Genomic DNA, 27,643 nt, shown 5'->3' with positions numbered 1-27,643 from the left:
GATGCTGCTGGGGGGGAGGGGGGGGGAGAACTGGATCTGCAAGATGAAGCCATGTTGCCAGCAGCAGGGTGGGGCATCCAAACCAGCGTGCCGAGTCCTGACTGCCACAACCACCCAGAAGACTATTTCATGGGCAACGTCCGTGGAACGAGAGCAATGTCACCAACGGGCTCGGCTTGGAAGGTAGGCCCATGAGGCCTTCTGTGGATAACTACCTCAAATGGAAAGCTGCCTGCTAAAGCTACTGAGGCTGCGAGTGGCAGGGGCTGTCCCCCACCTCTGCTCTGCCCGCTTATGCCACCTGGAAGAGGCAGCGGATGGTGGGCAAGGCAAAGGCCATGCTGGCACCTATGGGGGGGGGGGGCTGAGCTCCACCTCAGAAGAATCACAGGCAGAAGACGGGGACGACACGGAGCAGCTGGTGGGAAAGGAGGAGGACCTGCTGGGAGAAGTGCCAACTGCAGGCGGAGGACATGGGGGCACCCTGCCCAGTGCACCGCCTGCAGCCCCTCCCCCCGCCCCTTCTGGTCCTGGCCACCTTGTCCAGCGAATGCACTGGACCGAGTACAGTGTTGATTGTATTGCATGGGAGCCTCACCAAGGAGAGGTGGCTGTTCTATGATAGCAATAAGATCTATGTCCCCGGAGGACTCAGGAAGATGATCCTGGAGATGTGTCACAACTGGAAGACGGTGGGGCATTTAGGTTTCTTAAGGACTCATTGCCTGGTTCACAGGCAGTTCTGGGGGTGTGGCTTCTGCCCAGTATGTTCAGGGGTGCCCAGTTTGTCTCCTAACAGAAAGGGGGCGGGGAAACCCAGTCAGCTTCTACCCGTGGAGACCTTGCACTACCTTGATGGATTTCATCATGGATCCACCCCCCAGTCATGGCAATTTGGCAATTTGGGAGGGGGGGGTGGATTTGTTCTCTAAACAGGCACATTTATTGCCCTGCGCCTCTTTACCCTTCGTCCAAAAACTGGTGGAACTATTCGTTCGTCACATCCTCCACCCCCACTCCTCCATTAAGATAGTCTGAGACTGCAGGGTGTAGTTTACCACCAAATTCTGGAGGGTGCTTTTGAAACTGGTGGGGGTGGATCAAGGTTTAAGCTCCACTTGTCACCCCAAGAACAATGGGCCCACTGAATGAGTAAATCAAATCTTGGAGCAATGACCTGCAGTGTTTTGCCAACTGCCAGCAGGATGACTAGGCCTTCCTGCTCCCCCTGGCTGAGCATGCGTACAGCAATGCTTCCCACCAGAGCACGGGGGTCTTCCCCTTTAAGGGAGTCTACATCTATGCACCGCACTCCGTGCTTTCCCACCCCTACTCACGGATCAGGAGAGTCTGCCTCCTGCTTTGGAGGAGTGGGCAGCCAGAACATCCTAATCAAATGGAGTGACAGAATCACAGCCAAATTGCTCTCCAGGAAGTAACTTTAAACTAGAGACAATGGATACCAAAGAAGGAATTCATAATTATTTATGGGGGGGAAAAACATTTGAATGATACACAGACAAGAGGGTAAGAGACAGCTTGCTAAGGATATGGTTTAAGTCTAGAGATAAAGTCCTTCACTCTTGCACTAGTTTCTGTAATAAATGCTCATCTTGGTTTAAGTTGAAGGTTTATTCTGCATGAGTTCTTTGATGCAGCTGAAGATTGATACTCTGACTGAATCTCTTCCCACACTCCGAGCATTCAAAGTTTCTCACCTGTATGGGTTCTTTGATGTTTCCGAAGATGGCCACTCTGATTGAATCTCTTTCCACACTGTGAGCATTCAAGAGGCTTCTCCCCTGTGTGGATTCTTTGATGCCGGTAAAGATTGCCAAACGAATTGAATTTTTTCCCACAATTTGAGCATTCAAAAGGTTTCTCCCCTGTGTGAGTTCTTTGATGTTCCTGAAGACTGTCAATCCTAATGAATCTCTTTCCACACTCTGAGCATTTAAAAGGTTTCTCTCCGGTGTGGGTTCTTTGATGCAGCAGAAGACTGCCGCACTGACTAAATCTCTTTCCACACACTGAACATTCAAAAGGTTTCTCCCCTGTGTGGGTTCTTTGATGCAGCTGAAGACTGCATCTGTGACCGAATGCCTTTTCACACTCTGAGCACTGAAAAGGTTTCTCCCCTGTGTGGGTTCTTTGATGCCGCTGAAGATTACCATTCTGACTGAATGTCTTTCCACACTGCAAGCATTCAAAAGGTTTCTCCCCTGAGTGGGTCCTTAGATGTTGCTGAAGACTACGTCTGTGATGGAATGTCTTTCTACACTGATAGCATTCAAAAGGTTTCTCCCCGTTGTGGGTTCTTTGATGTAGCTGAAGATGGCCACTCAGGCCAAATCTCTTTCCATACTCTGAGCATTCAAAAGGTTTCTCCCCTGTGTGGGTTCTTTGATGCCGCTGAAGACTGCATCTGTGACTGAATGTCTTTTCACACTCTGAGCACTGAAAAGGTTTCTCCTCTGTGTGGATTCTTTGATGCCGCTGAAGATTACCACTCTGACTGAATGTCTTTCCACACTCCAAGCATTCAAAAGGTTTCTCCCCTGTGTGGGTTCTTTGATGCATTTGAAGATAAGAATTCCAGATGAATTTCTTTCCACAGTCTGAGCATTCAAAAGCTTTCTCCGCTGTGTGGGTTCTTTGATGGCTTTGAAGACTGTCAGTTCCACTGGATCTCTTTCCATGCTCTGAGTATTCAAAAGGTTTTTCTTCTGTGCGGGTTCTTTGATGTAAAAGGAGCTGTGATCTGCACTTGAAGCATGTTCCACACAGAAAGTTTTTATGTGCCGTCCCAGTAAATAAACTCTTTGTACGGTCTGAGCATATATATGTCTCCCCTCCTGAATAATGGGAAGTCTCTCTCTGGAGTTGAATAAGATTCGATTTCTCTGAGAACCTCTCATCTGAACAGCTATGCAATTTCTCACCTATATGGATTCCTTGGGGTGTAATGCACTCTTCCCCACAAAGGAAGCTCTCTCCACATGGCAAGTAATTGTGGGCCTTCTTTGCAGGGTGCTTTTGCAAACTGATATCACACGGAGTTTGATTAGAGAAATTCAGTCCCCCGTCTGTTTCCTCCACCATATAAATTACTTCATGATCATCCCCTCCTTGGAAAGGAACGGCTTTCCCCCTCATCTTCTTTCCAGGGCTTCCTTCCTGCCTCTCTGGTCCAGCTCCATCCAGGAAGTTACATTCAGACTCTTCTTCGTCTTCTATTTTCAATGAGAACTCCTTGAATTCCTCAATTGTCTCCTTGGCTGAAAAAAGCAGAGAGATCCAATTAGCACTCATGCAAGTAGCCAAGCCACAAATCAGGCTCTCCTGATCAATAAGAGGCATTTGGTTTCCTCTGTCTGATTCTCTCCTCCTTCCGCTGAACTTGAGCCCCTGGTCACAAGTACTGCCTAGCTGGGTCCTTAGGAGTGCTATTGTTATATTCTGGCTACCTTCCCTAAAACACCCCCTATATATATAAGTGAAGGCAAGAACTGGCCAAGAATCAATCCCCCAGCCTTCACATTTGGCTTGCCATGCAGGTTACCATGATATCTGGCAATGACTCTACAGAGTTTCCTCCTGGTCTAGTGAGAGCCGTGAGAAATTTTTTTCAGCCTCTAAAAACATGTTTCCTCGGGGTGGGAGAAATGAGGTCGCAAACTGAATTCCACATTTCAAAAGGAACAGCATGATTCCTGCAGGGTATGACAGTACTTTTAGGGGAGAGAAGGCCAGGGGACAGCGGGTTCATAATTCTGCAGGCCCAAGTGGGATTCTGAAGCCACATGGTGGGCACAAGAATAAAATGGCTGCGGCAGGAAGCAGAGTCAGCCACCAAATGATTGTCACAGCTTGACTTCAGTCACAGCGTGTAGGTATCGGGCTCTGGTAGCAGCTGTTGCCAAAGCAACGTTTAAAAAAAATCTTCAGAGCCAGTAAAATCTCCTCTAATCAGTCATAAGCCTTGAAATTGCAGTGGGTGTACCATGTCAGGGATCCTGTACTGTGGAGACGTGCAGGGACAGGCCTGGAAACAATGCATTCATTTCAATATTCAGTATTCATGCCACACCCCAATGACAGCATGTAAGACCTGTGAAAGGCCCTTACCTAGAGAGGCCACGCTTCTGAAAATCTCCAGCATGACTTCCCTGTAGAGAGCTCTCTGGCCCGGATCCAGCAGGGCCCACTCGGCCTCGGTGAAACACACAGCCACCTCCTCAAAGGAAAACGGATACTGAAAGGAAAAGCAGATTCCCTCACAGGAGGCGGAGGTGGTGTGCTGGGGCCTTTAGGGAGGGGGCAAAGGGACTGGCATTTAGGACCTCTTTCTCCCAGACATTTTAGAAGCAACTGCAGGAGCAGAGCCTTCCGGAGAACGGAGGGGAGACCCAACGATACCTGAAATGGTGGTGCAGCAGTCATTGCCACACTTTCGCAAAGGCTGGATAATGTCTCTCTGCTGCCTGCAAGGGGGACACAATGAGAGGGAAAACGGCCTTTCCTATTTCGTGTACTTGTCAGAATCCTGTTTCATGCACCCCTGGCTCCCAATGCTGTGGAATCTTGCTCTATGTACACTCCACAAAACTTGAATCCCCCCCGTAAACAGTTTGAGCTGTGGGATACCACTGAGTGCCCATGTTTCAGACTTCCGTGAGGCTTGATTAATGTCTTGTCATTAATCAGAAATCTGACTGCAGGATCAGGCCAAAGGGCCACTCAGCCTCCATCCTCCCATTGGCCTGCTGCTCCCATGTGACCTCGTGTTCAGATTAGGAGAAAAAGAGGGGTCAGAAATTATTTCTGTGCCCCACCTTGCAGTCACCCCCAGCAAAAAATCTACAATGCTCTGGAGCTCTAGAGCAGGGGTAGTTAAATTGCGGCCCTCCAGATGTCAATGGACTACAATTCCCATGAACCCCTGCTGGCAGGATCTCATGGGAATTGTAGTCCATGGACATCTGGAGGGCCGCAGTTTGACTACCCCTGCTGTAGAGTAATACATGTTTCCAGAGTCTACAAGTTGTGAGCCAAATGAGATGTCAACATGACATCAAGTCAACCCCAAGCTGCACGCTTTAGCTCACAGGGGCTCCAGGCAATGGCTTACTGTGCCTAATTAGGGTTGGGATTTCTCCCTCCATGCTGCGGTGCTGGTCACCTCAGGCTTCCACATTCGCTGAAGTAGCTGAGGCGCAACAAAGCACCCAACCCTATTCCTACTCCAGTATCTTTTTTCCGACTGTGGCCAGTCAGATGGCCTTGGAAAACCTTTAAGCAGGGAGGGAAAAAAAACATTTTGAACCCTCGCAATAGATTTTCAGAGGTTTGCTCCTCCAGAACATGGAGATCCCATGTATTTGTGCTGACTAGTGGCTGTATCCAGGTTTGCTTAAGTCCTCTTTGACCAGGGCTTGAGTGACCTCAAGCCCTGGTCAGACTGGACCCCTAAGTATTTAAAATGGAGGAGCTCCTCAATGCCCTCCCAGGAATCTCCCTCCACGCCATCACAACCTCCTGTGGCCCTGAGTGTTTTGCTCAACAGTATTTCCTTTTATTTCCTGTCCTGTATCTTCTTCCCAAAAACTTCACCGTGTGCTTCTATACCATTTGGGCACGGGGCCAACGTAGCCCGTGCGAGGGCATCCTCGGCGCTCTCCTGGGCCTGCTCCTCCAGTAGAGTTCCGTCTGCCTCAGAGGACTTGGCTTCCATCTTCACTGAGGTCCCCACATCTGAAAGAACAGAAAAGGAGATGGGGAAGAGAAGGAAAACAAAAAGAGAACAAAAACCCAACCTAGGTGAACGAATCAGGAAGCCAAAGGTCGAGCAGCATATATATATAAAAATTAAAATGCAAAATACTAAGTGCACATTAAGAAGATTGAAAACAAGAATAAAACGTAAGACACAGTCTGTGCAGCACTGCAGGTAAAGTCTCACTGGTTGCACATGGTATGACCATAAACCAAACACATTTCAATTTGTTTGAAATTGAAGCCTGCCTGTGCCTCCTGATGTGCAAATCACATTTGAAAGAGCAGAAAAGGAGGTGGCAAAGAGATTCCTCACACCTGCGTAGACTAGCAGAGCTGCTTCAACCACAGAGACATGAATCAGGGATGCATTTTCTTCCCAGCTGATTGAAGTCTGTAGAGGTGGAATATTTGGCAGGGAAAACTTAGGTTAAGGTCCTCAATTGAACTGAATGAATGAATCCCCTTCACCTGCTCTGCCTGCCTCTTCTCCTCCACCTGGCTCAGGAGGAAGCCTTCGGCCAGGGCCACCGCCTGGGAGCTGCTCTCTGGCCCGCATCCTCTCACCCAGCCCTGCATTTCCCGGGGCAGGAGGGCCAGGAACTGCTCCAGGATCACCAGGTCCAGGATCTGCTGCTTGGTGTGCCTCTCCGGCTCCAGCCAGCGGTTGCAAAGTCTGTGGAGCCGGCTGCAAAACTCTCGGGGCCCAGCAGACTCAAGGTAGCAGAACTGCTGGACCCATTTGCAGTCAGAATGCCCTGAGCAATTATTTCTGGGGCAGCTCTTTCCCAAAATTCAAGACCATTCCCTGCTTAGATGGGACTGGGGCCTTTCCTTGATCTCTTGCCTATTGCAAGTCCTCCTTTTCCATCTCCTTTCCCGTGTCTTGGGGCTTCTCCTACTTGGCTATGAAGAGCAAGTGAAAAAGATATGAGAAAAGCAGAAAGGGAAAAAAAAGGAGCCCAGAGCTACATCACCCCTCCTGCGGAATGACACACGTGGTTGGCTACGAACAGGGAGAGGAAAAGATACCAAAAGAAACCCAAGGAGAACAGGGGAATATCCCCCATGGTGCTCCAGCAATGTCACCCATCTGCGAACTGCCCCGATGGATCAGAAGGGGCACCCTTGTTGCAGTTGGGCCATCGGGATGGAGGTCAGAGGTGGAGAAGTTGACATTGTTTGGGCCTGTGCCGTATTATAGGTCAAGCTTTTGATGCCTTCTTAGACTTTCAGGAAAATAACCCACCTTTATTTATTCTTTAAAAAAAAAAAAACTTGTGGATGTTCTGATCTCTGCTTCTGACAACCAGGCATCAGTCTGTCCCGTGAGCAAACCTTCCCTGTAAGGCAGGGGGGAGTCAACCTGTGGTCCTCCAGGTGTCCATGGACTACAATTCCCATGAGCCCCTGCCAGCTCATGGGAATTGTAGTCCATGGACACCTGGAGGGCCACAGGTTGACTCCCCCCGCTGTAGAGCAGATCCCAGGCGGCAAACCCCCCTCCACGGACTAGCCGCATGACTTGTTTGCAGAAGCTCTGTCCAAGGGGCGGGGCTTGCCCAAATCTGGCCCTGGGAGGTGGGGGGGGGGAAACAAGGGCGGGCCGCGGGGGAGGCATCCCTCCCCCCCCCACACGGAGGCGGCCAAAAGGAAGCGCGCGAAGGGGTGTGTGGGGGGGGAATATTTCCTGCTTATTATTTGGATTTATTTCTCCCCCCTCCCTCTCCCCCTCCCCCTCCCCCTCCCCTCCCGGCCTACCTGCGGGGAAGGATTCGACGGGCCGGAAGGAGCGCCTCAAAACCGGAGGCCAACGGCTGCAGGCCCCGCCCCCTCCCGCCCCCTCCCCTCAGTCGGCCTCTCTAGGAAAAACGTCGCTCGGTTTAACCCTTCCGGAGCCGCCGATGGAACGCTGGGCCCTCGAGGGCGGGGGGAGTCAAACGGCGGCCCTCCAGATGTCCATGGACTACGAGGGAATTGGCAGGGGCTCATGGGAATTGGAGTCTATGGGCATCTGGAGGGCCGCCGTTTGGCCACCCCTGCCAGAGGGAGCTAAAGAGTTGGGCTTTTCCTTTACATACACAACAAGATTGGAGGGATGGAGGGATGGACAGGTGGAGAGAGAGAGAGAGAGAGATGGAGGGGGATGGGGAGGGATGGGATAGGAAGAAAAGGCTCCCTTTCCTGAGAGGTTTGGGGGGCCGATCCTGATGAATCTGCCAAAGGGCACTCCTTTGTATGAAAACTACTTATTTCTTTATTAAAGGTAAAGGTCTCCCCTGTGCAAGCACCGGGTCACGTCTGACCCTTGGGGTGACGCCTTCTAGCGTTTTCATGGCAGACTCAATACGAGGTGGTTTGCCATTCCCTTTCCCAGTCATTACCGTTTACCCTCCAGCAGCAAGCTGGGTACTCATTTTACCGACCTCGGAAGGATGGAAGGCTGAGTCAGCCTTGAGCCGGCTGCTGGGATTGAACTCCCAACCTCATGGGCAGAGCTTTCAGACTGCATGTCGGCTGCCTTACCACCCTGCGCCACAAGAGGACAGGAGGACTGAGTTTATATTAACTGCCTGTTAGTCTGCATTTCAGTTGTTGGGTCTATTTGGAATGGATGTTATGTGGGATTTCCCTTGTGGGAATTAGAGAATCTGGAAAAAATTAGCTTTTGAAAGGAATTGTTCTTTATACTCTTTAGTATAGATCTCTTTAGTGCAAGATCTATCAGTCAAAGTTAAGATTGTAAGCAAGCCTTAGATCAGATAATGCAAACAAATTAACTGTGGGCCCTTACCAGCAAAACGGGAAGAAACGTTTGAAACTTCTATTTAAATAATAATTTATTAGGCAAGATGTTAGAAAATACAAACAGTTGAAAATTAACCCTATAGCTGCTGCAAAGACAAGTGCCAATCAAATAAAGTGTCCAAATATTTCTTAATCATCATATTATATAATAGAATATATAATATAGAATCATAGAGTGGGAAGGAGCCATAGAGGCCATCTAGTCCAACCCCCTGCTCAACGCAGGATCAGCCCAGAGCATCCTAAAGCATCCAAGAAAAGTGTGTATCCAACCAATAATAGAACATATAAATAAATATATATAATAGAACATATAAAGTTTTAAACAGGCCAGATTTCAAATTATGGTCTTAAACTGTGTTTAGGTATTTTTCTATGATTTTTATCTATCTGATGAAGGGAGCTTTGACTCTTCAAGACTTATATCCCTGGTAAATCTTGTCGGTTGCTAGGGTGCCACTGGACTCAAATCAACATAAGTCAACGCAAAACAAAATCTCACATAGTGGCTTCCAATAGTTGAATCTGGAAAAATCTGATTTGCTCATCACATCCACAGGCTCATACAGGAAAACCAGTGATCTATTTCTTACACTAGATCAGGTTAATCACATGATGATGATGATCCATAAGCAGTTTTTAACTACTGAAGAGAAAACCAAATAAATGTGTCTAAAAATGCACCTGAAATGGGCTGGTTATGTCTTTCAGGAAGATGAGAAGGCCAAATTTGACTCTTAATTGAAAGACAATAAATGTAGTATTTCAGCATTTTAATTAACTGTCCAAGATAAAAGGAAAAAAAAGTTACACAACCAGATTGACCATCCAATGAACCGGATACAATCTGCCAACCTCATGAAGACTTGCAAGATCATCAAGAGCAGGGGCCTTCAACCCCCGGTCCGCAGCCCGGTACCGGGCCGCTAAGGCCATGGTACCGGGCCGCCAGCGGCCGCGCCTGCCTTCCCCCCTCCCCCGCAGCAAGAGGAGGGGGAAGAGGCAGGCGCGGCCGCTGGCACGGCAGTGACGCAAACGCGCACGCAGGGAGCGGCCGGGCGTGCGTGTTTGTGCCCCCTGCTGGTGAAAACGCGTACGTGCGGCTGTTCTGCGCATGTGCGTTAGCGCCCCCTGCTGGCGAAAACGTGCATATGCGGCAACTGCGCGTGCGCGTTTACGTGCAGCTGCTGTGGCCGGGCCGCCGGCTCTCTCCCACCCTCGGAGGCGGTCCCCGACTACAAGAAGGTTGGGGACCGCTAATCAAGAGAACTTGAGAGTTTATCAAAATCCTGCCACAGGGCCCCCACCTCCCAGCTCATCCTTGCTGCCTTCCTTCTGAGATCTGAGGATTTATTCATGGCTAAAGCCCCTTCCACAATCTGAGCATTTATACTGTTTCTTCCCAGGTCTTCTTTTCTAGGGTTACAGTATAGTTTCTGAGCAGACACACACTCCTTCCTACAGTTTTTATAGTTTCAACTCTGTGTAGTCTGTGGTTGTCGTTAAGGTATGAAACACAGGAAAAGTCTTGTCCCAGTCTGGGAAGCTATGTGGACTTTCTCTCTTGTGGGTTTTCTGATGTTGTTGAAGGTTGGACTTCTGTGTGAATCTCTTTCCACACTCGGAGCATTCAAAAGGTTTCTCCCCTGTGTGGGTTCTTTGATGCCGTTGAAGGTTGACACTCCAACTGAATTTCTTTCCACACTCTGAGCACGGAAAAGGTTTCTCCCCTGTGTGGGTTCTTTGATGCTCCTGAAGATGGCCTCCACCACTGAATGTCCTTCCGCACTCCAAGCATTCAAAAGGATTCTCACCTCTGTGGGTTCTCTGATGCCGCTGAAGATGGCCTCTCCATTTAAAGCTCTTTCCACACTCTGAGCACTCAAAAGGTTTCTCCCCTGTGTGGGTTCTAAGATGCCTTTGAAGATTGCCACTCTGAGTGAATCTCTTTCCACACTCTGAGCATTCAAAAGGCTTCTCCCCCGTGTGGATTCTTTGGTGGCCTCGAAGATCAACACTGCGTTGGAATCTCTTTCCACACTCTGAGCATTCAAAAGGTTTTTCCTCTGCATGAGTCGTCTGGTGCAAAAGGAGCTGTGATCTGCACTTGAAACACTTCCCACACAGGAAGCATTTGTGTGCCTTCCCATCTGAGCAGATAAACAGCCCCCCTACTGAATGGTGGGACGTCTCTCTCTGGTGTTGAAGGAGCTTCGATTTCTCAGAGAACCTCTCGTCACAGTCTGAGCAACAATAAAGTTTCTCCCCTATGTGGATCCTTTGGTGCGTAATGAGCTCCTCTCCACAAAGAAAGCTCTTTCCACACTGCAAGCAATTATGGGCCTTCTTCACAGGGTGATTTTGCAAACTGATATCACACTGAGTTTGATCTGAGGAATCCAGTCCCTCGTCCAAGAATTTGTGTTTTTCCTCCACCACTTCATGGACATCCCCTCCTTGGCAAGGAACGGGTCTTCCCTTCATCTTCTCTCCAGGGCTTCCTTCCTGCCTCTCTGGCCCATCTCTGTCCCAGAAGCCACATCCAGACTCTTCTTCCTCATCTCTTTTTACCAACAACCCCTCAAATTCCTCAACCGTCTCCTTGACATCTTCTGCTGGAATCAAGGCGAGATCATGTTATCACTCATGCAACAAACCAAGCCATAAATCAGGCACTCTCGATTGGTAGACTAAATTTGGTTTCCTCCACTCACTCTTCCCTGGCTGGGCTCTTCCTCAATGCTCTTTTCATATTCGGACTATCTGCTCCCTCCCTAAAACTCCCCAATATGTCATTGAAAAGAAGAAGAAAAGCTGTTTTTTCATATCCCGCTTTTGACTACCCGAAGGAGTCTCAAAGCAGCTTCCCTTCTCCCCACAACAGACACCCTGGGAGGGAGGTGGGGCAAAGAGAGTTCTGCTCTGAGAGAACAGCTCTAAGAGAGCTGTGACTTCCCTAAGGTCACCCAGCTGGCTGCATGGGGAGAAGTGACGAATCAAACCCAGTTCTCCAAGATGGCAGCCCACCACTCTTACCCACTACCCCACGCTGGTTCTTTGAAGGGAGAAAGAATCAGTTCCCCACCCTTGATTGCTATGTGCCTAGCAAATGAGTTTCAACAATCAGTATCATGAGGTCTGTTTCACTTTATCGATAAACTCCTTTCGCTGAAATGCCCGGCCTGTCTCATAGAGAAGCTGGGGGGAGGGGGTGACGCATGGTTAAAAACCCAGTGCATGTTCATGTGCTAACCAAAGATAAAGGTGTTCAAAGAGAGGCCAAGGAAGGTGTACTATAATTATTGGAGCGGAGGAAGGAGGATGCAGTTCCATGGAGGCCTGGGTCGGCAGGCTTCAACCACACCCTCCTGACAGGTGCTCATCCAACCTCCTCCTAAAAATGGCCAACAAAGGAGGCTGCACCACCCTCCGAGGCAGCACACTCCAACTACGAACAGAAGGCTGTCTAATATTTAAGTGGAGCCACCTTTGGACCCATTGTCCTTGCCTCTAAAGCTGCAGGGAACAAGTGGGCCTCCTCTTGGACATGTCTTTCTTTTACAGCTATTATATCCCCGGCTGTCTTCCTCTTCTCCAAGCTACACAAACCCTACTCTTTCAACCTTTCCTCGGATTTATTGGGGATTCAGGGGTGCCCTTCTCCAGGCTGAAGTCATTCGAGAGCCCTGAGCTCTGAGTGCAAAGTCAGTGATCCCCACAGAAACACTCCCTTGGTTTCCTCTTGAGATCTTCCCAAGTTGCCACCCAACTCCTTGAGCCCCCAATGGGAGGCAAGTAGCAAGGCAGGTCTCAGCGCAACCTGTAGCTGTTTGACATTTTGATTCACGCCTTCTCCCAATGGCAGCAGTTGCCACGTATGACAGATCCTTACCCAGAGAGGCCACGCTCCCATAGTTCTCCAGCATCACCTCTGCGTAGAAAGCTCTCTGGCCTGGATCCAGCAGGGCCCACTCTACCTCAGTGAAATACACGGCCACCTCCTCAAAGGAAAAGGGACACTGGAAGAAAAAGCAGATTCCCTTGTCAGAGATCATGCTGGGCAGGGAAGGCACATTGGGAGAGGGGGCATTCTGGGTACATGCAAGGTGGAGAGCTTGGTGCGGGTCAAGAGAATGATGCCCAGAGCCTCTCTTGAGCAGGCCCCTTAGCAGCAAGTGCAGGAGCAACAGTCCCACTGAGAACAGAGGGAAGACCCTGGAAGCCGCCCCTCCGGCTCCCTTACCTGGACCAGAGTCGGATCAGTTGCTTCTGCACCTCTGCCAAGATGATGGCTGGACGGCATCTCTGCACTGACTGCAAGGGAGACAAAGAAGACCAAGGAGGAAGGAGGATGCTTGAGGATGATGCTGCATTCAGCAGGGGGTGGGACTAGATCAGAGGTAGTCAACCTGTGGTCCTCCAGATGTCAATGGACTACAATTCCCATGAGCCCCTGCCAGCATTCGCTGGCAGAGGCTCATGGGAATTGTAGTCCACTGACATCTGGAGGACCACAGGTTGACTACCCCTGGACTGGATTACCTGTCTGGCCCTTTCCAACTCTATGATTTGTTTGTTTGCTCAACCTTTGGGTTCCTGGCTTGATTTTCGTCCTTTTGTTTTTCTCTGGTGCTCAAAAACATGACAGCAACAGTGTGGCTCAGACCCAAGGCCCACACACATAACCATCTCCTGCTGGCTAGCCCCACCCCTCCCACATGCATTATTCTTATTAAAATTATGATATCAGCATATTCCCAATGCTATTACTTAAAGCCTGGGACCATACTGCCCTTTCTCAAAAAGGGTGTGTGAGTGAGATGAAGTGCTAAGGCCAGATGTCCCTGTGGCAGCTACACATTCTTTGTACGTGTCCATCTGGAGGCATCCACAGGTGCACGGAGAGGCCAGTTCATTAGTCTTGTGTGGGCCTCACCCATCGGCCTGGCGGAACAGCTCTGTCTTGCAGGCCCTGCGGAACTGTTCTAAGGCCCTGACTGCGGTTCAGAGGGTGTTCCACCAAGCTGGTGCCAGGGATGAGAAAGCCCTGGCTCTGGGTGAGGCCAACTGGATCTCAGTCCAGCATCCTCTCTCCCACAGTGGCCCACCAGGTGCCCATGGGAAGCCTCTAGGCAGGGCACAGAAGCCAAATGATTGTCCCCACGTGACAGCCTTTCAGAAGTATGTGGCCTCAGAACAGAGAAGTTCCATTTCTACTATGGCTAATTGCATCCAGATCAATCTACTGTTCCTTTGGAGACCCTCTAACACAGGGGTAGTCAAACTGCGGCCCTCCAGATGTCCATGGACTACAATTCCCAGAAGCCCCTGCCAGCAAATGCTGGCAGGGGCTGCTGGGAATTGTAGTCCATGGACATCTGGAGGGCCGCAGTTTGACTACCCCTGCTCTAACACAAAGGAAATGAGAGATGGATATTTTAATTCACGCAAATAAAAATGCAATTGCCTTCCTGGAATCTATCTAACCGCCCCCCCGCCCCCCCCAAAGTGAATGGCCATCAGTACATCCTGTGGTCCTGAATCCCACGAGTTAACTCTGCATTTCTTTTCTCCCCTAGAATTTCACAGTGTGCCCCAATCCCAACAAGTCACAAAACAGCCTCTTCCTTCTTCTTCACTGGAATTGTACACCGCCCTCCCATACAGCTGAAGACAGTGAATTTCATATATGGAATACAAAATTTCATATATGGAATACAGAAATATACACTATACTAAGAATTATTCTTATTAAAAATATCCACAACATGATACCAGTCATTAAAAGATTTAAACCATAATTCACAGATGTCCAGTCCTTAAGTCCGGCTCAATCCGACTAGTACCGTTGGGCGTTTCTGGTGGAAGTTCTGTGGGTTCTGGAGGGCCCCGTAGAGGTTACTAAATCACTGGCCCCAACCAAAGGCTTGGCGGAAGAGCTCCGTCATTACAGGCCCTGCAGAGCTCACCGTGTGAGAGGGCATTTTGGGCCCCCTCCTGGGCCTGCTCCCTCCGCCCTTCCTCCAACGGAGCTCCTTCCTCCACAGAGAACTTGGCTTCCATCTTCACTGATGGTTCCCACATCTAAAAGGGCAGAAAGGAGACGGGTAAGAGAAGGGATGGGACAGGCCAAGGAGATGGATCCTGCCCCACTCCCAGATTCCTCACACCTGCGTCGAAGATCAGATTCCTCACACCTGCGTCGAAGATCAGAAGTTCACCCACAGGGACAAGAATCAGGCATGGGCGTTCTTCCCAGCCAAGTGAGTTCCCCAGAGGTGGAAATATTTGGCAGGGAAGCCTTAGGATAAGGTTGCTGCCTGAAGTCAGTGAAGAAAAACCTTTTACCTGCTCGGCCTGCCTCTTCTCCTCTGCCTGGCTCAGGAGGAAGCCTTCGGCCAGGGCCACCGCCTGGGAGCTGCTCTCCGGCCCACATCCTCTCACCCAGCCCTGCATCTCCGGGGGCAGGAGGGCCAGGAACTGCTCCAGGATCACGAGGTCCAGGATCTGCTGCTTGGTGTGTCTCTCCGGCTTCAGCCAGAGATTGCAAAGTCCGTGGAGCATTCGGCAAACCTCTCGGGGACCATCCGCATTGTGGTAGCAGAACTGCCGGAAGCATTGGCTGCGTACTTCGGCCGTCATCGTGTCCTGACCCAGGATCTCTGGTACAGATTCTTCCAAAACTTCAGCACCACTCCCTGCTCAGATGGGATTGGGACCTTTTCTTGATCTCTTGACAATTCCAGGTGCTTCCCAGTCCTCCTCTTCCAACTTCTTCCCTTTTGGGTCACCTCCAACACTGGAAAGATGTCCTGACTAGTGTGACTATAAACAAGGAGAGGAAAAGATACTGTAGAATTGTGAAGTTGGAAGGGACCTTTCTGGATCATTTTCCCACCCCCCTGGACAATGCAGGAGACTCACAGCTACCTGCCCACTCACAGGGACCACAATTCCATGCCCAGATGGCCCCCCCCAAAAAAAACCCAGAATCCCTGGCCAGTCTGGCCTGGAGGAAATTCACCTCCCGACCTCAAAGTGGTGATTCAGAAAGAGGCACAAGAGCCAGGCACTGACACAACCCTTCCTGCCCAGCCACTCACAAACTGCCTCACAGTTTCAGCATTTCTGTCAAAAATTCCAGCCTCTGCTTAAAAACATCCAAAGAAGGAGAAGCCACCATCTCCTGAAGAAGCCTGCTCCACTGAGGAACTGCTTTAATTATCAAGAACTTCTTCCAAATATTTAGCTGAAAATTCTTTTGAATTAATTTCATTCCATTGGTTCTGGTCTGTCCCTCTAGGGCAGGGGTAGTCAACCTGTGGTCCTCCAGATGTTCATGAACTACAATTCCCATGAGCCCCTGCCAGCAAATGCGTTCGCTGGCAAGGGCTCATGGGAATTGTAGTCCATGGACATCTGGAGGGCCACAGGTTGACTACCCCTGCACTAAATGACCGGCTTCCGAGCCACTTTGCAGCTGGGCGGTGGCCAAGATCCACCGCTGAAGGGGAGGAGGGGAGCACCGGCTCCACCTCCCCCCTGCAGGGACGGCTTTCCCTCGGCCACGTGGGAGGCAGGCTGCGCTTCCCCTGCGCTTGCCACGCGGAGTTTCCTGTTCTGCACGTGAACCTCCAGCTGCAAAAGCGCGTTGCAAAGGCCAGATCCGCCCTGGGCCGACTGCCATTCATTCCCGGCAAAACAGACTGCGGGAGAGCAGCATTTCCCTCGCGGGACGGGAAAGCCGGTTCCCCCCATGGACTTACTTGCAAGACCTCTGCCTGCGGCTGCAGCTCTAAAGCCCCCCCAGCACCCCCCCCCCCACACACACACACCGGTCTCCTGGGCCATTCAACAGCAAGGCCGCCTTCTGCCCCCCCCCCCACCGGAAAAGACCTTTCCTCTCTCTCTCCCCCCCCCCCTTTATTCAGCCGCTCTAGTCGAGAGCTCGGCTGCTTAACCCTTTCAGCGCTGCAGAGAGAGGGGAACAGCTGCCCCGCCCTTTGCTGCCCGAGCCTAGCCGGCCAGGGGCGCCCGATGCAGCTCAGCAGCCCCGGGATCTTCTCCTGCTCGGGCATCTCCTCCTCCTCCTTCTCCCGCTGCGGAGAGACCCGCGCGGCTGCCCAGATCTGAGCTCAGTGGCCAATGCGAAATGGTAAAACTGGGAAGGTCGTCAGGGAAATCCTATCGGCGGCCGGCAGGGGGCACTGCAGGATGGCTTTTCCCTAACCCGCCGGCGAACGGGCGAACTCCCACTGGCTGAACCGCTCTTGAGCCAAGCTGGAGCTCTTCAGGTCCATGGACTACAGTTCCCATGAGTCCCTGCCAGCATGATGTCTCCCTTCTTAGGCTGTTTCAGAGGTTGGCCTTCAGTCACATAGATTCGAGTTCAGGTTTCTCCTTTGTCTGTTAGGGGGGGAGGAACAGACTGTGGCTCTCTGATGGCCATGGACTACATTTACCATGAGCCCATGCTAGCAGGGACACATGGTGATTGTAGTTCTCTTGGGTCAGGGTAATTCTGACTTACCATCGCCTTCCCTTCCTCTCTCCACAACAGACACCCTGTGAAGCAGGGGAGGCTGAGAAAGCCCTGACAGGACTGCTCTGTGAGACCGGCACTGTCAGGACTGTGACTAGCCCAAGGTCACCCAGCTGGTTGCATGTGGAGGAGTGGGGAATCAAACCCGGCTCGCCAGATTAGAAGCCCTCACTCTTAACAACTACACCATGCTGCCTCTCAAAGCCCATTCTACAAAAAAAGGGGGAAAAAATACAGCAGGCTCTAGAAATCTCTTCTTGGGAAGGGCTGTCCAGAGCCCATGGCCCAGGCAGGACCCACGCGTACCCCCTCCGCCCCCACCTCAGCCATTGCGGCTCGTCTCCACAGAGTGCCTCCCCAGGAAAAGACGGCCGCTTTGGAGAATGGCCCATTCCAGAGATATGAAGGAAGGAGGGTCTGTCAAGCTCTGAAATATTGTTTTTAACACTGCCCATTGAGCCAGTCTGACTGGCCGGCAGTGGGACAGAGACGACCCAGAGCCTGGCAGAGGGAATGGCTGTTTCGTTTGGGTTCAGCTTTGGCCGGGAGAAACCTCATTCCCCCTGGGCAGGGCCCAGGTAGAGGAAGACCCATCCCTTCCCAGAGGGGACCGCTGGCATTCGCTCCCCCCACAGCAGCCTGCACCCTACCCTGGCACCAGCATCCCTCCAGCCACAACTCTCCAGGGAGAAAAAGGTCTTCCTCTCTGCTTCAGCCCTCAGGATCATCCAGACCTCGAGGGGAAAGACGTGGAGCCTGCAAAGAAAGCCACTGGCCTCATTCCCTCAACCGAGCCAATTTCACCCCCCCCACACACACACACACAAACTGCTTTCTACAAATAGTATTGGGGGGCATCACAAATGGCAAAAAGCAGGTCTCCCCCCCCCCCCTTGTGATTCCAGGCAGCCATTTTGACCCTTCTCCCCTTTCCGGCCTGTCAGCCACAAAAGCAGCACTGCTCAATTCAGGATGCAGCTTGGTGACACCTTCCTCAAAGGTAAAGGGCAAACAGAAGCAACTAATTAAATGTCCTCAGACAGGGAGCTCCACGCATGAAAAGGGGCAATCTCTAAAAAGGCCCTTCATTAAACTAACTTCTGAGCCCTCGACCCCTGGGGCAGCCCACCGTCAGGAGCAGCAGGCCCACTTCAAAAAGGTCATGGACAATATTGAGAGGGTGCAAAGGAGAACAACGAGGGTGATCTGAGGCCTGGGGACAAGCCCTAGGGAGAAAGGCTGAGGGACTTGGGAGTGTTCAGCCTGGAGAAGCAGAGGCTAAGAGGGGACATATTTGCACCAACTATTTGAAAGGTCAGCACTTGGCATTCTGTTTTTTGTGTGGTGGGCATCATCTGGGTATGAAATTGGGGTTACTGTGGGTGGGCAGGTAGTTGTCAATTTCCTGCAGTCTGCAGGGGGTTGGACTAGAGGACCCAGGAGGTCCCTTCCAACTCTATGATTTTATGACCCTTGGCAGATAAAAAGGTTGGTAAATTGAGAATGGTTGCTGTTGATACTATATTTAAGCCAGCAGCAGAGGGACTGTAGATATCTGGCACCCTTGTCTATTACTTGACAGCATTTGGAAAACAGGTGTTTTTGCCAGTTTTGCCATTCCAGAAAGAGCTGCGTGGCAGACATACTGAAGTAGATGAACCATTTTTTTAAAAACCCTCCTCCGCATCACTGTTATGGAGCATTTTGGTGCCTCCAACAGCCAGGCCTTCAAAGAAAAGCCTCACTGGAACCAACTGTAGGAAAGGCACACCCTTATGTGGATTATCTGACAAATGGAAGGCTGGATCTCAAACTCCTCGTACAGCGTGAACATTTATGAGCTTCCTCCCCTGTGTGGATTCCTCAGTGGTGAAGGACACATGAGCTACTCTAGAATCTCCTTCCATCCTTCTTCCCTGTGAGATCTATTCGAGATTTTCCCTCAATTTAACAATTTCTGTCATTTATTCCAGATTAGGTCCAGGATTTTAATCAGATACAAATATTTCCCAAGAGTTTACATAGTTTTAACCCTTGCTATGGTCTTTGGTTGTCTTTTAGGTGTGAAGCGAGAGGAAAACTCTGTTCATAAGCTAGCAATCCCACTGTTTCTCCTTGGGTGGGGTCTTTGATACTGTTAAAGGTGGCCGGGCTGTCAGAATGTCTCCCCATGCTCTGAGCCTTCAGAAGGATTCTCAAACACTCTGAGTTCGTAGATTTTTCTAACTATCACAGCCCTCAATGAATATCTTTTCACACTTGGAGCATTCAAAAGATTTTTCCTTAGGGTGGGGCCTTCGAAATTGTTGAAGAATGATGCTCCAGTTGGAGGTCTTTCCACACGCGGAGCATTCAAAAGCTTCTGACCTCAAGTGCAGGGAAGATAACGGAGCAGATTTTAAAGCAGATAATCTGGAGAACAATTTGTTGATCCGAAGACTCCAGGATGGATTTGTCTCCAACAGGTCCTGCCAGACTTGGAGGAGGGCAGGGAAGGGCTCCTGTTGGCAGCAGAGGGTAGGACATGACTGTAGGCCGAGACCACTAGACCCCCATATTGACTAAATGTGAAAGCCTTTGGGTAGATTGAAAAACAAGTGATTGCATGAAAAGAAAACTTGTGATGTAAAATAAGTCACTGAAGAAGTCGCAAGAAAACAGGTAATCTACCCAGGAACTCATTTTGACTTTGACTTCTACATCGTTGGAATAAAAAGAGGTTGCTATCGTCAGTTTTTCTCTCTTCTCTCTTGACTCTCTGACTGACGGGTTGTCTTATGATAATTTATTCTGAGTCTTCAAGCAGTGGCTGGACAGATACTTTACCCTGGATGCTATAGAATGATTGTGCATTGAGCAGGGTGTTGGACTAGATGGCCTGTATGGCCCCTTCCAACTCTATACTGTGATTCTCCTCTGTGTGCGTTCTTTGATGCTGTTGAAGATTGTCACTCCGATTGAATCTTTTCCCACACTCGGAGCATTCAAAAGGTTTCTCCCCTGTGTGGGTTCTTTCATGTTGTTGAAGATTGCCACTCCAACTGAATCTCTTCCCACATTCCGAGCATTCAAAAGGTTTTTCCCCTGTGTGGGCTCTTTCATGCTGTTGAAGATTGCCACTCTGACTGAATCTTTTTCCACACTCTGAGCACTCAAATGGTTTCTCCCCTGTGTGGGTTCTTAAATGCTTGTGGAGATGGCCCTTCTGACTAAATCTCTTCCCACATTCTGAACAATCAAAAGGTTTATCCCCTGTGTGGGTTCTCTGATGTTTTAGAAGATCGCTACTCTGACCAAATTTCTTTCCACACTCTGAGCATTCAAAAGGTTTCTCCTGTCTGTGGGTTCCTTGATGCCGTTGAAGATGGTTGCTCGAACTAAATCTCTTTCCACACTCTGAGCACTCAAAAGGTTTCTCTCCTCTGTGGATTTTTTGATGCTGTTGAAGATTGCCACTCCAACTGAATCTTTTCCCGCACTCTAGACATTCAAATTGTTTCTCCCCTGTGTGAGTTCTTAGATGCTTTTGAAGACCACATCTCTGACTGTATTTCTTCCCACACTCTGAGCATTCAAAAGGTTTCTCCCCTGTGTGGGTTCTTTGATGCTGTAGAAGATTGCCACTCTGACTGAATCTCCTCCCACATTCTGAGCACTCAAAAGGTTTTTCCCCTGTGTGGGTTCTTTCATGCTGTTGAAGATTGCCACTCTGACTGAATCTTTTCCCACACTCTGAGCATTCAAAAGGTTTCTCCCCTGTGTGGGTTCTTAAATGCTTGTGGAGATGGCCTTTCTGACTAAATCTCTTCTGACATTCTGAACATTCAAAAGGTTTATCCCCTGTGTGGGTTCTCTGATGTTTTAGAAGACTGCTATTGTGACCGAATTTCTTTCCGCACTCTGAGCATTCAAAAAGTTTCTCGCCTGTGTGGGTTCTTAGGTGCCTTTGAAGGTCACAATTTCGACAGAATTTCCTTTGGCAACTTGAGCATTCAAAAACTTTCTCTCCTGTGTGTGTTCTTAGATGCTGTTGCATATGGCCACTCTGACTGAATCTCTTTCCACATTCTGAACACTCAAAAGGTTTTTCCCCAGAATGGTTTCTTTGATGTTGTTGAAGATTGCCAAGCTGACTGAATTTTTCCCCACAATCTGAGCAGTCAAAAGGTTTCTCCTTTGTATGGGTTCTTTGATGTCGTTGAAAATTGCTATTATCACGCAAACTCTTTCCACATTGTGAGCATTCAAAAGGTTTGTCCCCTGTGTGAGTTCTTAGGTGCTGTTGAAGGCTGCATCTATGACGGAATGTCTTTCCACACTCTGAGCATTCAAAAGGTTTCTCCCCTGTGTGGGTTCTTAGATGTCGCTGCAGATGGCTACTCCGCCTGAATCTTGTTCCACACTCTGAGCATTCAAAAGTTTTCTCCCCTGTGTGTATTCTGTGGTGCACAAGAAGCTGTGATCTGTATTTAAAGTATTTTCCACACCGAAAGCATTTACACGCCTTTATTATACTGTACTTTGGAATGTGTACTTTATGTTTTTTTCCATTAGAGAATGGAATCCCAGTCTCTGAGTAGATAAATGGCTTCTCTCCTGAATGAATCCTTTGGTGTTTAATAAGGTCTCTTTTTTGTTGGAAGCTCTCACCACAATCTGAGCAGCTATAATGTCTCTCTCCTGTATGTGTCTGCTGATGTTTAAGAAGCTCTGCTCTGCAAAGGGAGCTCTTTCCACATGCCAAGCAATGATGGGTCTCCTTTCCTCTGTGCATTCGCAAGTGGGTATTATATTGGGTTTGATCTGAGAAGTTCCTTGCACACCCCAAACACTTGTACATCTTCTCCACCATGTTAAGTATTTTGGGAAAACCAGTCCCTTGGCAAGGAATGGGCTGATGCCTCTTCTCGACCATGTGACTTCCGTTTTCCCTTTTCTCTATGCCCACACTCCTGAAGTTTCCTCTCACATCTTCATTCTTGACTCCATCAGGCAATTGCTGCTGAAGTTCCTCACCCTCTTCATTCCTCTGATGATCCCCTCCTGGAATAAAAAGAGAACTTTCATGAGCACCTGGAAGGGCTGGGAGGGGCCAAAGGCATCTCAGTGACTGTGGTATGAAAGGACTGACAGACCTTTGGCCTTATCCAGCTTGGCTGGTTTGAACTAATCTCCCCCACAACACACACACACACCCTTTCTCCAGAATATCCCACATTTAAGGATACCACAGTCCCTCAAGACCAGGGGTAATCAAACTGCAGCCCTCCAGATGTCCATGGACTACAATTCCCAGGAGCCCCCTGCCAATGCTGGCAGGGGGCTCCTGGGAATTGTAGTCCATGGACATCTGGAGGGCCGCAGTTTGACTACCCCTGCTCAAGACTCAAGCTGAGCTTAGGCCCCAAAAGAGCTTCTGGGCCTCCCGATTTCAGGTCCTGGAAGGCCTCCTTCCCTCCTAATCCGGTGGACTTTGTAATTCTGCCGACCCACAAATTGCCCCAAAGAAAAACAGAAACCCCATATTTGTATACCTTGCCTGTTCCTTTGGCATAACTGTGAAGGATATTCACTTGCAGCCAGCTCCTTTGGGAAGGAAATACCTGCTTGTGAGGCTTGACTTGACTTCCTCCCAAGACTTAACGTAAACATTAGGTCTGCTCTGTCTTGCAGGGGCCTGTAATTGGACCTTCCTGCCCACAGCATCCTTATCTCTTTCAAGGTGGGATTCAAGAAAATGCTCGGTAAAACAGGGTTGCACTGACCTGGAACCAGATGGTTCGTCACCTCTGAGAGCCCTGGCCCGTTCTGGGTTCTGGGGTGGAGATGATTTTGGCTACTACTAGGTTGTCCCTCTTCTTTGCAGTGTTTTTTAGCCGGAGGCTCCAATGGACAGTGGGACTTCTCATGCCCCTTTCCCACAGTTGAAGAGTGGGGAAATGCATCCCAGATCGAAATCAAAGCAGGCAGTGGTAACCCCCTTCAGGTGGGAGAGTGTGCTGTTAACGTTGGCAACTAAGAAATCATAATCCCATTCCTTCCAGAGTGTTTCGGAGGGCCTCCCAGCCCCCCTCCCCTGAGCATCAGGCCAGGACACCTCAGTTGCTCCTCAGCCAGGCAGGTGGATTGGGCCCCTCTATCCAGCCATGCTGAAGAGCCCCAACACCCCTTGACACCCCAGCAGAAAACAAGGAGGGGGGCAGACCAGAAAATGAGGTATTGAGGTCCAATATTTTGATTCATGCCTCACCCCAATGGCAGCAATTTGGACCTTTGGCACCCATGAAGAATCCTTACCCAGAGCGGCCACGCTCCGATAGTTCTCCAGCATGACTTCCCTGTAGAGAGCTCTTTGGCCTGGATCCAGGAGGGCCCACTCAGCCTCGGAGAAAGAGACGGCCACCTCCTCAAAGGAAAAGGGATGCTGGAAGAAAAAGCAGATTCCCTCCTCAGAGATAGTGCCACGCTAAGGAGGAGAGCTTGGTCTGGCCTTCAGAGCTTCCCTCCCTCCCTCAGATACCTGAGTAGCAACTGCAGGAGAAAAACCTCCCCTGAGGTTCCATTTATTTCGCGTGTCTAATAGCTGTGCCCAGAATTGCCTTCCTGGAATCCGTCTAAGCACCTGTCAAGTGAGTGGCCATCTCCAGATCCTTTGGCACTGAAGCCCAAAACCGAACTTTGCATTGTGTGCAGAAGTACAGTATTGTATACCTGTCCTGAACCTCCTACCCGAATATTTTACAGTGTTGCCAAATTTGATCTGACCACGGTAGAGCCTTACCAATGGAGGGGGAATCTTGGGCCCCCCCTGGACCTGCTTCCCCTGCCCTTCCTCCAAAGGGGATCCTTTGTCCTCAGAGAACTTGGCTTCCGTCTTCACTGCTGGGCCCCACGTCTGGAAGGGCAGAAAAGGCGACGGGTAAGAGAAGGGATGGAACAGGCCAAGGGAACAGGTTCTGCTCCACTCCCAGACTCCTGACCCCTGCATGGACCAGCAGAAGCACTTCAACCAACGAGTTCCTTTCCAGCCTAGCAATTTATCTAGAGGTAGCATAACAAAGGAAACCCCCTCACCTGGTCCACCTGCCTCTTCTCCTCCGCCTGGCTCAGCAGGAAGCCTTCCGCCAGGGCCACCGCCTGGGAGCTGCTCTCCGGCCCGCATCCTCTCACCCAGCCCTGCATCTCCTGGGGCAGGATGGCCAGGAACTGCTCCAGGATCACCAGGTCCAGGATCTGCTGCTTGGTGTGCCTCTCTGGCTCCAGCCAGTGGCTGCAAAGCAGATGGAGCCGGCTGCAAACCTCCCTGGGCCCATCAGCCTCCTGGTAGCGGAACTGCCGGAAACATTGGCTGCCGTTTTTTACAACCATAGTGTCCTGAGACAGGATCTCTGGCAGAGCTCTTTCCCAGAATGTAACACCGCTCCCTGCTTGGCTGGGATGGGGACCTTCCCTTGATCTCCTGCCAGTTCCAGGTCCTTCTGGGTCCTCCAGCTCTTCCATCTCCTTCAGTTGCCTCCAATTTTGGATGCAGACCCTTACGTCACTATGAAGAGGGAGAGGAAAACGTATCAAAACGGCAGAAAGAAACCAAAACGGAACAGAGTTCCATCACCAACCTTGGTCAAAAGACATCTAAGGGTTGGCCCAGTGGATCAGAAGGAACGTTCCTGTTACCTCTTTGATATCTAGGGCGATGTCACTGTGACCTGTGGTGCACCAAGCTGCCAGCAGCTTCTTGTGGGGGGGGGGCAGCAGGGCCCCCCACTCCTTTTGTGCAAACTATGCAAGGATGCAAAATGATCTAGCTGCATCCAGCTTACAACTGTGCAAGGATGAAAGAATAAGGAGCCTGCTGACACGAAGGGAAATACATGAGCATTAGCACGCCAGATCTTGGAAGCGAAGCAGGGTCTGCCCTGGCTAATATTTGGATGGGAGACCTCCGAGAATCCCCGGGGTGCGACACAGAGGCAGGCGGCGAGAAACCACACCTGACTGTCCCTGGCCTCCAGAATCCGACAGGGTGGCCATAGACTACGCTCATTCACACAAACCACAATCCCTAAGAAGGATTGGACCCCCCCTCCAACACACAGCCCCCCCCCGTGCCCCCCAAAAGGCGTTTGGAAACGATTTAATCCCAGCCCCCTCCCCCATGGCACCCCCACCCCCAATGCCCCCCCCCATTGGTCCTCCAAGAGCAAAGTCTCTCACCATGCCCGGCCTTTCTAGGAAGCCGCTCGATGGGCTTAACCCTTTCGGGCTGCAGGCCCGCCCTCCCTCCAGAGGGGAGTTGTTGGGTTGCCACCTCCTGCTTGGGAAATTCCAGGATCTTTGGCCACTTTCTCTCCCTTCGGAGGCTTTGGGGGACATGCAAAGGGCTGCTTTCAGTAGAAGGCAGCTGCGGGTGTTTTAATACGTGTGTATGCACCCCCCCCCAGTACTCTTTCCCCTTGGGGCACGGGCCCTATGTTGCTTCCTTGCAGTTTGGTGGCAGGGCTTGGCCAGATGGCACAGGTGCGGAAAGCTGCCCGCTCCCTGGAGATCCCTTCTCAGGGGGTGGGGATCTCTCCTCACTGGCCGTCTTCAAGCAGCGGCTGGACAGATCCTTCTCCTGGATGCTGGAGGCTGATCCTGCGCTGAGCAGGGGGTGGACTAGATGGCCTGCATGGCCCCTTCCCACTCTAGGATTCATTAGGTTTCCAGACATCCATAACTATTAGTCCAGAAATATATTTGTGCAACCAGTTGGAATACAGTAGATATTTTCAGTAGAAGGTGTTCCTTTCTTGATCCTATTGAAGGCCATACCTGTGTGTGTGTGTGTGTGGGGGGGGTGTACTCCCAAGCTACTTCGGTGCTAAAACCCTTCTTCTTCCAGTAATGACACATGTAAAACGCTAACATTTAAAATGGTTTCAGGGCAAACATATTGTCTGCCAGCCTCAGAAAGGGAGATTCAGGTGGGTCACCCTGTTGGTCTGAAGTAATTATGTCCAGGAGCCAACAAATTCCTTTATGGCCAACAAAGGATCATTCTGGGTAGAAGCTGAAGAACTCTGCCTGCACGTGAAAGCTTCTGCCCAGAATCAAACCTGCTTAGTCTTTAAGCAGGGCTTTGGAGCCCCTTCTTCTGCTCAGGCTCCTCCTCCACCTTCCTGTGTAGCTCTCTCTGGGGTAGGGTTGCCAGATCCAGGTTGGGCAATGCCTGGAGATTAGGCGGACGAGTAGATCTTGGGGAGGACGGGGATCTCAGTGGATCACAATGCCAGCGAGGCCATCCTCCAAAGCAGGGAAACAGACTTCTGTAGCCTGGAGGGGAGCTTTAATTCTGATGAGCCCCAGGTCCTACCTGGAGGCTGGCATCCCCATATGGAGGTTAAATCTTCTGAACCACTGAGTATTTTGGGAGCATTTCTGGTAATCAGTGTGGATCCCAAGAGGACATGGTCTCACACCTGCATATTATCTTAAACACTCATCATCCATAAGATACCTTCTTTTGGCATAAAAACAGCATCCTTGGCTGCTAAGTCCAACGTGGTGTTTTAGACCTGACTCTCACCTGGCACAGCAAGCTGGTTTGTTCTTTACTGTTCTCCTATGCAGACCTCACCTACAAACTTTTGCTGACCCAAAAACTTTATGCTCTTTTGCACCATCTCACCTCTTTATTTTCTCCTCTGTGTTTATGCAGTTTAAACCACATAAATGTATGTTAGGAACCTTTTAATTTTATTTCTCAATAAAAATCCTTTTTGATTTAATTTTTGTCTGCCTCTGCTGGAGATCCCTGGCTGGATCATCTCCTCCTATAAATTGGTGAAATATTCAGCTTGTGACCGCCTCTCACAAAAGCTCACTTCTAGAACACTTTCCTTTCTGCTTTTCAGAGGGGGGTCCCTTATACAAATCCCTCCTTCCAAGCCCCACCCCAAGAATACACTTCTGTTCAAAATGCATCCCTATGCAAAAAGAAGCAATTCCCCCTCTTCCTGCCCCCCCTGGTTTTTCCGGACAATCACCTTTCTCCTTCCAAGGCAGGGCTTTCCCTCTCTCACAGGTATTCTTAACCTTTTTTGAGCCCTTTTGGATCCTTTTGGTCAGGGGTAGTCAAACCGCGGCCCTCCAGATGTCCGTGGACTACAATTCCCAGGAGCCCCTGCCAGCGAATGCAGTCCACGGACATCTGGAGGGCCGCAGTTTGACTACTGCAGAGAGGCAATACTTACGGACCCCTTCTCATTATGTTTTTAAATGTATTGAATTAAAAAAGGAGTGCAAGGGGGGGAAATGCAACTGGAATACAATTACCAAATTATTTTTAAAAGAAATTTATGATAGAATGCAACACTTTACATTTGCTCAAATTGATGCAGCTGAAGATGGCTTGTCCCAACTGAATCTCTTTCCACATTTGAGCAGTCAAAAGGTTTTTGCCATATGGGTTCTCTTATACAGCTGAAGACTGCCACTCTGACTGAATTTCTTTCCACACTCTGAGCACTCAAAAGGTTT

At 50.2% G+C, this 27,643-nt stretch overlaps 3 protein-coding genes across 5 annotated transcripts in view; 1 reads left to right on the top strand and 2 right to left on the bottom strand.

Annotated features, from left to right (window-relative positions):
• LOC143833891 (uncharacterized) overlaps positions 1-27,643 on the top strand; it is a 234,189-nt gene that overhangs the window by 79,691 nt on the left and 126,855 nt on the right. The window lies entirely within an intron of this gene.
• On the bottom strand, positions 1,461-16,343 carry LOC143834151 (uncharacterized). Its single transcript, XM_077330756.1, is given in 9 exon segments — positions 1,461-1,710; positions 1,712-2,765; positions 9,942-9,989; positions 10,149-11,198; positions 12,476-12,602; positions 12,827-12,897; positions 14,553-14,667; positions 14,932-15,365; positions 15,368-16,343. Coding segments are annotated over 9 exon segments (3,084 nt in total). The 5' UTR covers positions 15,474-16,343; the 3' UTR covers positions 1,461-1,631.
• LOC143834131 (uncharacterized) overlaps positions 19,393-27,643 on the bottom strand; it is a 24,968-nt gene continuing 16,717 nt past the window's right edge. The window contains 5 exon segments of the mRNA XM_077330738.1: positions 19,393-22,168; positions 23,423-23,549; positions 23,907-24,020; positions 24,200-24,668; positions 27,485-27,641. Coding sequence (XP_077186853.1) covers positions 19,995-22,168; positions 23,423-23,549; positions 23,907-24,020; positions 24,200-24,668; positions 27,485-27,641 — 3,041 coding nt within the window. The 3' untranslated portion in view covers positions 19,393-19,994.

Source organism: Paroedura picta, chromosome 3 (genome assembly GCF_049243985.1).
Source record: "Paroedura picta isolate Pp20150507F chromosome 3, Ppicta_v3.0, whole genome shotgun sequence".
In the NCBI taxonomy this organism is placed as follows: domain Eukaryota; kingdom Metazoa; phylum Chordata; class Lepidosauria; order Squamata; family Gekkonidae; genus Paroedura; species Paroedura picta.
Note: the sequence above shows the minus strand (reverse complement) of the source record. Positions and strands in the feature narration are given on the sequence as shown.